At 55.9% G+C, this 9,450-nt stretch overlaps 1 protein-coding gene across 5 annotated transcripts in view; it reads left to right on the top strand.

The window, feature by feature from the left end:
• The first annotated feature begins 620 nt into the window (after positions 1–620).
• Positions 621–9,450, top strand: part of ZNF512B (zinc finger protein 512B) — a 30,119-nt gene continuing 21,289 nt past the window's right edge. For 2 of the 5 annotated variants that reach the window (XM_048321961.1, XM_048321962.1), the window contains exons 1-7: positions 621–698; positions 4,784–4,906; positions 5,919–5,998; positions 6,781–6,909; positions 7,252–7,424; positions 7,589–7,842; positions 8,640–8,711. In XM_048321961.1, the coding sequence (XP_048177918.1) occupies positions 4,786–4,906; positions 5,919–5,998; positions 6,781–6,909; positions 7,252–7,424; positions 7,589–7,842; positions 8,640–8,711 (829 nt within the window). In that variant the 5' untranslated portion in view covers positions 621–698; positions 4,784–4,785. Of the gene's footprint in view, positions 699–875; positions 929–1,286; positions 1,388–4,783; positions 4,907–5,918; positions 5,999–6,780; positions 6,910–7,251; positions 7,425–7,588; positions 7,843–8,639; positions 8,712–9,450 lie in introns of those variants that run through there. The other 3 variants (XM_048321960.1, XM_048321963.1, XM_048321964.1) reach the window with 3 other exon arrangements.

Raw genomic sequence — 9,450 nt, 5'->3', positions numbered from 1 at the left:
GTGTCCCATGGACATCGCAACAGGCTCACACCCAGCATCATTCCCAGGGGGTTGGGGTGGCTTTACAAGGGGACCTGGAGCACCCTGGGTTTAGATGGATTGATGGATGGGAAGGGCATCCTGCCTGCACTTTACGGGCAGGATGCTGAACAGGACACCCTGGAAAGAACAGTGACATGCAGGACACTACCAACACCTTGGAAGGTGGGATGATGAGCAGGACACCCTGGAGCAGAGGATAACGAGCAGGGCACCTTGTCGGGCAGAACGACAGGCAGGTCATCCTGTCCGCACCTTGGAGAACAGGGTAAGGGGAAAGGTGTCCTACCTACGACCTGGAGGGCAGGACAACAGGCAGAACACCCTGGAGGGGAAGATGACAGGCGGGACACTCAGTGCCTACACCCCGGAGGGCAGGACGACGGGCAGGACACGCTGCCTGCAGCCCGGAGGGTGTGACGGAGGGCAGACACCTTTGGAGGTGCGGATGGCAGCTCGGCACCCTGCCCGCATCCCGCAGAGGCAGCGCAGCGCAGCCCTGCCCGCACCGGGTCCGTCCGCACCTGCCCAGGTCAGCCCGGTCCGGGGGGCGCTGCCCCGTCCCGCCCTCCCGGGGCGGTGCCCCCGCCCGTCCTCCCGGTGCCGATCCCGGAGCCGATCCCGGAGCCAGGCGAGGCCGGCGCGGCCCGGTGGCGGCGGTGAGGGGCGCGGGGCGGGCCGGGCCGGGCCGGGCGGGGCGGGGAGCGCGCATGAGCCGCGGCGGCGGCGGCGAGGGGCGGGCGGGAGCGCGGCAGCGGAGCGCGGTGCCGCCGCGGGTGTGGGCGCGCCGGGAGCCCCGCACGGCGGCCCGGGGGCGGCGGGCGGCACCGCCTGGCCGGCCGGGGGGTGCCGGCCCTGCGCGCCCCGCACCGCGGCCCGGCCCGCCGAGGTAAGCACCGAGCGGCCCCCGGCCCGCCCGGCCCCGCGGCGGGGACCCCCGCGCCCCGCTCCGCTCCGCTCCGCTCCGCCCGCCGCCGCGTCGCCATTTTGCCGCTCGCTCTTCCCCTCCCGGAGCGCGGCCGGGCCGGGCCGGGCCCTCCGTCCCCTCCCTGCCGGGCCCGGCCCGCGGGAGAGCCCCGGCCGCCTCCCGGGGATGGAGCGCGGGCCCGGGGGGTGACAGGCCCGGGCGGCGCTGCCCGCGGGCTGACAGCGGGGAGGGGCTGTGAGGGGACGGGGGTGGCACGGTCGGGCTGGGAGGTGACAGGGCAGAGGTCCCTATGCCCGGGAGGTGACAGCGGAACCGGGCAGGGCAAAGCTTCCCGCGCCCAGGAGATGACAGCGGCGCCGGGCAGAGCTCCCCGCACCCACTGACCCCCGGGACAGGGGACACCCCGGTCCCCGCGGCACGGTGAGGACTCATTGTGTGCCAGGCATGTGCGGGCGCTTTTGCCTTCATGTCAGTGCCCGAGGACAGAGAGGGAAGGGACGGGATAACGCGCCTCGAACAGAAACTTTACACCCTCAAAAGCCTCATCTGCGCCTGGTCAGAGCCATGTGCGGCAGGAGCGGTGGGTGCATGCCTCGGGTGAGGCTCTCCTCCTGGAGAGCCTCCATGGATGTCACTCGGTTTGGGTGATAGCGGCGGGATCCACCGTGTCCCTCCGGAGCTGCCTGGCCACCAGCCATGCCCAGAGATGCAGCAGCTCACAGGGCTTCACCTGCCACGTGCTTCCCTCCAGGGGAAACCTCCAGTGAGGGCTATTCTTCGAGAGGAAGTCTCTCCCACTGCTTCCTTGTCTTTATTCCCTGTAAGTTTCTCACAGCAGCTCCAGTTCTGCCAGGAGTTCATGGCAGGGAGCATGGCTGCTCTGACAGGGACAGGGATGGCAGTGCCCTTTGGCATCCATCATCTGTGCTGGTCTCATCGCATCTCTGCTGGCACACAGCTTGTGCTGGGACAGGCAGCTCCCTTGGCTTTTGACATTCTGTACCTCTGGAGCTGTTGTTAAGTTCTTGATGATAGGTGGAGCAGATTGACAGGTGACGACGCAGTTGCCATGCAGCAAAGTCCATCCGTGGCAATGGGACTGGGGTGGGAATCCCGGCAGGAGAACTTGGGGTCAGAATCTGCAGGTGACTTTTCCCCTGGTCATGAGAGGGTTGCAGCCATCTCTGGCTGCGTACATGCTCCTGCAGGCCTGACCCAAAATCATGGACAGGCATTTCTACATGGAATTATTTCCCATTTCCCATTTTATTCCCAATTTCCAGCCGCGCAGGGCTGCCAGTGGTTTGGGAACAGCGCCTTTGGTTCCCAAATGTCACTTCCCCCTTCCCGCAGCCGTGGATTTCCTCCTTATCCTTGCTCCCAGCCGTGTGGGCTTGGCCTCCACTCATCACACACTCAGGAGCTTTTTTTTTCCTGGAGCTGGAATGGGATGTTTCAAAAATGTTGCCACAAACTTCTAGAAAGTTACCTAAAAGGAGCTGGAGGCCTCACGAGATGCTACCAGGCCCAACCTTCTCACACCACATCCCACCCCTGGATCATGGCCAGAATCCTGGATACCTTCTCTTCCCATTACCAGTTGCAAAAGAGTTTTCAGCAAAACCTTAAGGAAAGTGTGAAAGAGCACAGGCTATTGCCTATTTTCAGTGTGTGTTACTCAAAAATGAGTGAAGTTTGGACATTACCAAAAAAACCCCACAACGGACTGCTTTTTGCTCTGTGTCTCCAGGACAATTCCTCTGTGATCCCTGGGGTTGTATCAGTGGCCGGGGAGCAGATTTTGGCTCTTGTTAACTGGTTGATGAGATTTTTATTTTTCATTTTGCTAAAAAATAAGGGGAAAGTGCAAAGGAGTATTTGGTGTGAAAAAACAGAAGATTCAGAACCTCTTAAGCTGGGCAGAGAGGGTTTGTTTGAGGGGACAGATGTGTTAAGGGGGATGAGAGGTGTCCAGCTGCTGGAGCAGGGCTGAGCTGGGCACTTTGGATGTTTTGGGAAGGGACAGTCGGGGTGATGCTCAGTGGTGTGCAATGTCACAAAGTGCAGGAGGTGAGCACCCAAGATGTCAACAGGGTCTGCCCTGGCTGTCACCCTTTGCATGTCACCTTGAGCTGGCCAGCGAGGCAGACACAGACACAGAGCAGACACAGATGCTCTGTGCATTTTGGCACTAGCCCTGCCTGGCTAAAGGTGTCAGCTGTGTGAGTTTCCTCTCGGTTTTCACCCCGTTGTAAGCATGGAAAATCTTGTGTTCAGCTTTCACTTTGCTGGTCTTTTGTGAGTATTTTTTTTTGTTTCCTTTTTTCTTTGAGCAACTTGAGTGAGGACTGCTCAGAGGTGCCAGGAGGCAGCATGGGAAGGGAGGGGACTGGCACTTTTATCCCTGGAGGACTGGGGACAGTAGCAGTGCCCACACTGGTGGGAGCGGAGCAGCGGCTTGGGAAGGGACCGTGGGGACCCCTCTCTGTGCCTGCTCCAGGAAGGAGCTGCTTGCAGTCAGGCTACAAATTCCTACCCAGCTCTCCCACCAAAAGAGCCCAAATTAGCTGAATCAGCAATCCCCATGTTCAGCACCAAGTGCCACAGAACCAGTTGCCAAGGCTGGAATTTCTCACTTGATCCAATTAACCTTTGTGTCCATGCAAACGACCACATACCTGTCACCAGCTGAGCACATGCTAGAAGCTTTTGCCAGTTGTTCTCCGAGCATGTAGGCTGCATCCCACATGGAAAGTCCCCAGTCCTACATAGGAAGTCCCTGGGGACACCTCAGAAAGAGCTGCTGGACCCTCGTGTCCCACATGTTGGTGGCATGGCTGGCAATCCAGCCACACAGGAGATGCTTCTCCGTCCCTCTGGGCGTGAGGACAGACAGGATGAGTGTGGGTGCTTTGGGAATCAGCTCCTTTGAGTTAAATGATGCTAAACATGTGGGAGGAATTGGGGGTGATGACTCAAATCCGTGTTTTAAAAAACCCACGGGTGAACTTCATCATCCCGTCCCAGCCAAGGTCTCAAGGTCATGGTGGTCCAAGGAATCTCTTCCCAAGGGCCTGATGCTCTCATTGTGAGGCATGGAGGACTTCTTTTCCCCAAATCCATATATGGCATCTCCCAGAGCAGCCCCCATCCTCAGATGTGCCTTTGCTTGTGCTGTTGGGAGGGGAAGAAGGAACTTGAAGCCAGAGGCAGAGCCAGTCATGCCATGGGCTTCCTCTTGGCACTGCTGAATGGAGGGGTGTCCTACTGCCCACTTCCATCAGGAGTGACAGTGGGCCTTGTGCGATAATTCCTGATGTTCATTATTTATAGAGAAGCCAAATTGAATTATTAATACGGAAAATTCAGATAACATTAACAATTCTCAGTTTATAACAGTTTCCCATTAATAAGGAAAATTGGAAATTTATCATTACATCTGTTCATTAAAACTCACTATTTTTTTTTTGCTTTTGGTGTCTTAAATGAAAGCGGAGAAATAAACGAAGAGGAAAAGCCATTTATTCACTACTTCTCTGGGCAAAGTCAGCTCATAATTTTTAATAAAGTCTTTGCCATTGTATGTGAAGGGGAAGCCAGGCTGTAATGAAAGCAGCTTTCCAGCCATGTCTGTGGCGTTCCTCAACTGTAGAACAAATACTCGGAAGCACGTCCCGTTTCTTCTCTTTGTGGGAATCTTGAAGCTGCGTGATGGTTTTCTTGTTTCCCTCCCTCCCCAGCAGCTCTCCTTGCTTTCACCATGTGTTGGTCCCAGCTCTGAGGAGTGAATTTTAACGCCTCCCCTGCTTCTTTCAGAGATGGCGGATTCTTATACCTGTAAAGGTGGAAGGAAAACTGCAGGCTCTAACAAACCCACTGCCAGCAAAGAAAGCAGGACAGAGACAAGGATAAACCCACCGGCAGAGCTGCCCAAGCTGGGTAAGGAACTGATTTGTCCTTTCCAGCTTTTCCAGGGGGTGGATGGGGCGGAGGGGATGAGCCCAGTGGCAAGACGTGGGGGGTGGCTGCCGAAACGAGTGGCCTGGGTCTCGATGTGTCTCTCCCCCTCACTTCAACTCAGCAGTGAGGGCTGTGCTGGCCAAAAAGCCCCAGCCCTGGGAGCTGCAGGGAGCTGGTCCCTGGGAGTGGGAGGGGTGGAGATGGTCTCTTCCTTCGGAGAGGCGTGTGTCTGGCTTAACGAGATGGGTGTCTCACCGCCTATTTATCGTGTTGGTAGCTAAGTGTTACATCAAAGGATGGAAAGGCTTAAATGAGTTCAGACCATCTGCTGCCTCCCGTGTCGCGGCCCCCAGGAGGGAGGCTTGCGAGCGTACGAGCCCCGGGGGACCCTCACACTAAGGGCTGTCATGCTGATGGATGGTTGATTTCTCTATCCAGGAATCTTCAGGCCCAAGGAGATTTTTACTCCTGTCTGTTTATGCTAGGCAGATCCCCTCTGTGAGAGACTTTCCCTGCCTTTACCTGGCTAAGGGCAGCTCAGGATGCTGAGGGGTACCTGCACCCCAGGAGAGGGTCGGACCCCAGCGATGTAGCTCAGACAGGGCTTCCAAAATCAGTGGCCTTGTGGGGAAATGCGTGTGCCCTAAATGTTTCCCAGATGCCGCTGTTACCTTGAGGGGATTGAAGCCATAATTGCTAACAGAGGAGGATAACTTATTGCTAAAGGGAATGAACTCCAGCTGTCCGCAATATGAACATGCCTGTGTTCAGGAGACCGTTTTTCCCTGCACCACATCTTATCAGCACCTCATTTGCAGGGGAGCTGGCGTTGCCTTCCAGAGGGGAATCTCCATCCTTGGTAGGACAGAGAATGGCCAGCCTAGAGTTGGGGGGGCCAGGCAGGCAGCAGGAAGCTGGGGCTGGGCAGCAGGATTACTGGGACAGCGGCTCCTCCAGCACGGCTGGTGATGTGTGCTGTGTCTGTTTGCAGGAAATGCAACCAGTGACAAAACCGAAGGCAGGAAGAAAGGAAGACCCAAGGCTGAGAACCAGGCACTGAAAGACATCCCTGTGAGACCCCACACACTCCAATCCCCGAGCCCTCCCTGCTTCGCTCTGTCTGACGTGCCCTGCACTGTCCACTCCAGCCAGCACCATTCAGGGTTAAACCTGCCTTCCCTGTGGTTTAATCTTCAGAGCAGCCTTGTCTTGGGCTGAGCAAGATCTTGGTCCCTCAACCCCTCCATACAGGCATCCAGCATCTTCTAAAACCCTGGTTAGGGAGCTGTACCCCTCTCCAACCTCACTTTCCCAGGGCCATGTCCAGATGACTGGATCCTGTCACAGCCATGTCAGGTTTGGCTAATGAGCCGGCAGCAATGGCACGGGGGTGATTTATTCCCTGCAGAGTTGTGCAGTTTAATTCCTGCCTGGTAGCATGGACAACACATGGAGCAGTTTGTCATGAGAGCAGGGGCATGGGGTGATTTATGGACTAGATGAAATGTGGGGTGATTAAATCAGCCGGGTGACTTCGGGCCTGATTTATTCCCCAGCCTGGCAGGGAGTGTGCGTGTGCTCTGGGAAGCACGGCAAGGTAACAGCACGGCAAGCCTCAGCAGGAATCATTAGCCTATGGAGCCTGCAGCATCTGTCCCAGCACCTCTCACTCGAGTGAGCACTGCTGCACTGAAACACATCCCTGGGGTCCACTTCATGGCTGTTTGGTGGAAGGGATGGATGGGAATGATCAGAGGTCTCATGTGCCCTCCCAGCTCCCTTGGGATGAATCAGCACACGCCCAAGTACAGGGTGCTCTTCACTCAGCTATCTCTTGTTTCTCCTGTTCCCAGCTCCCCCTGATGAACCAGTGGAAGGACGAATTCAAAGCCCACTCTAGGGTGAAATGTCCCAATTCAGGCTGCTGGCTGGAGTTCCCAAGCATTTATGGCTTGAAGTACCACTATCAGCGCTGCCAAGGGGTAAGGAGACTGGAGAACTGTCTGTCCTTTCCAGTGGCTGGCTCTTCCATTACCATCTGCAGGGTAAAGCTGCTCTCAGGCCTTAAACCCCAGGAGAAACATGAAGTTAGAATGGGGAAGGCAGAGATGGGCCAGGAGCAGTTCATGAGGTGTGTGTGTGAGAGGAACTGAGGTCTCTGCAGCTCATTGTGAGGTCTGGTCCCAAGGAATCACGGACTTTTGGAAACTGTTTGGAAGGGCAGGAGGGTATTACACGTGATTTGGATTCATGCCTGTGTCAGAAAAAGCCTCTCTTTTGTGGTCTAACATCTGTGCTCACCTGCCTTTCCCTGCTCCACGCAGGGTGCGATCTCAGAGAAGCTGACATACTCATGCTCCTACTGTGAAGCTGCCTTCACCTCCAAAACCCAGCTGGAGAAGCATCGGCTCTGGAATCACTTGGACCGGCCAGTGCCAACCAGCAAAGCGGAAAACAAAGTGCCCAAGGCCATTGGAAAGAGCAGTGGAAAGAAAAGGTATCAGGCTGTGGCTGGGCTGCATGGCAGTGGCATAGGGATGGCTGGGAGAAGGGGAATGTGCCTGCCTCCATTCCTACAACCTGGGCTGGCGAGGGGGGAGAGGTGTCAGGACACTTGTCTAACAACCCCTCTTTAAACAAGCCCTCTGTGCTTTGCCCTAGAGCTGCTGAGAGTTCAGCTTGCCCCACCATCCATCCCAAACAGGCAAAGACGGAAAAAGCCGTGGCCCAGGAGCACACAGAGAATGGCGAGTGCCTGGTGGAGAGCCGGGAGAGCAAGGAGTTCCAGATTGCAGCGGCTGAGGCAATGGCAGCTGCCACCCCCACGGCCAAGTCCTCGAGTGGCAAGGATGCCGGGCAGCAGCGGGGCAGCCAGGCCTCGCTGCAGGAGGAAGATCCCGAGAGGATGAAGCACAGTAAGATTAGAGCCCGGGGCTACGCTGGTTCGGGAGCCCAGAGAGAGGTGTCCCACGGGAAGGGGATCTGCTGCAGCCAGCACTGCTGTGGCTGTCTCTCTGAATCCAAGGGATAGCCAAGCCTTGTTTCCTGACCCTAATAACTTGCCCCCACTCTCCAGTTTCTTGCAGCTTCGCTGGGAGTTAAAACTCAGCTGTAGCTGTGGTAGAAATATTTCTAAAGGACCTGTATGATGGTTGGATTTGATGATCTTAGAGGTCTTTTCCAGCCTTAACAATCCTGTGATAGGATTGGAAATTGATTGAATTCCTGGCAGCACAGCAAGCTACCATGTCAGCCTGTCTGTCCTCACTGAGTGTGTTAGGTTAAACTAGGATGGTTCTAGCAAACCCATTTTCCTGAAGGATTGGGACGGGATGAGGAGTCTCTATCTGTCCATGGCCACTGCAGAGCTGGTGTAGGGCAGTGGTTGTCCCTGTCATGGTTTGGGGTTTCACTGCTTGCAGCACCAAAGCAAACCACCACAGCCATATGTTGGAATTGCTTGGCTTTTGGCACTAGACAGAGCCACCAGTTCCACTCCTTGAATTAACCCTGAAAAACATATTTGTCCTGGTTTTGTGGGGTGGGAAGCAGCAGTCTGTTGGTGTTTAGTGGGTGGGTGCTTCATTTGACAGCCCCTGACCCACTCCTGACATGGAGTGTGTGCCCACTCCATGCCCCAGGACTGATGAATCCCCCTGGCAGTACAGTTATTTGACCAAATCTCTCTCTCTGTTTCTCTCTTTTGAGTCAGGAAGGAAACAGAAAACTCCTAAGAAGTTTACGGGGGAGCAGCCATCCATCTCGGGGACGTTTGGACTGAAAGGTAATACAGGACAACTCTGTATAGGGTTGTACCTTCTCCCCAGGGCATTGCAGGGAAGCCCCTTCCCCAAGATCCCTCCCTGTGGTGGAGCCAGACAAAGCCCAAGGATCTCCCACTGGAGGAGCTGGCGCCTTTTACCACGAGAGAGTCATAAAAGGAGTGAAAAGCAGCAGCAGAGCTGGGACTGATAACAACCCTGTCTGCTCTGTTCTGGAGCCTGGTGCTGGGAAATGAGGGAAGAGAGGAAAGGATCCGGGTATGTTCATCTGTAACACAAGAGTAATGAGCTGCTGACACCAGCAAGATATGAGAAACATCATCTCGTCACCATCCCACCATCCTGGGATGTCACAGTGTTTCCAGTGGCGTCGGGAAGGAATTCTGCTGCGTAGAAAGGCTGGTGACGCACCCATCCCTCACACTCTGAGGGCTTGTCGCCCACATTCAGGAGGATGAATCCAAGGGAGAGGAGACATGTTGCCGGGATGTTTTCTGAGAGGAAGCCCAGGAATTGGCTGCTGCAGCCTGACAAAGCAAGAGCAAGTGGGACTTTGGTCATGCTCCATAAATATACCCAACTGGGCTGGGAAGGAGGGGGAATCCTGGAGCATCCCTGGAATGAGAGCAACTGGATTCAGGCTGACTATGGGATACATTCAGCCAGAGAAATAGAAAGCAGGTTTCCAGGCACTGCAGGAGGCAGCACCTTCCAGTATGAGGCACTCGGGGGAGAGGCACT

Source organism: Corvus hawaiiensis, chromosome 17, assembly GCF_020740725.1.
Source record: "Corvus hawaiiensis isolate bCorHaw1 chromosome 17, bCorHaw1.pri.cur, whole genome shotgun sequence".
Classification (NCBI taxonomy): Eukaryota; Metazoa; Chordata; class Aves; order Passeriformes; family Corvidae; genus Corvus; species Corvus hawaiiensis.
Note: the sequence above shows the minus strand (reverse complement) of the source record. Positions and strands in the feature narration are given on the sequence as shown.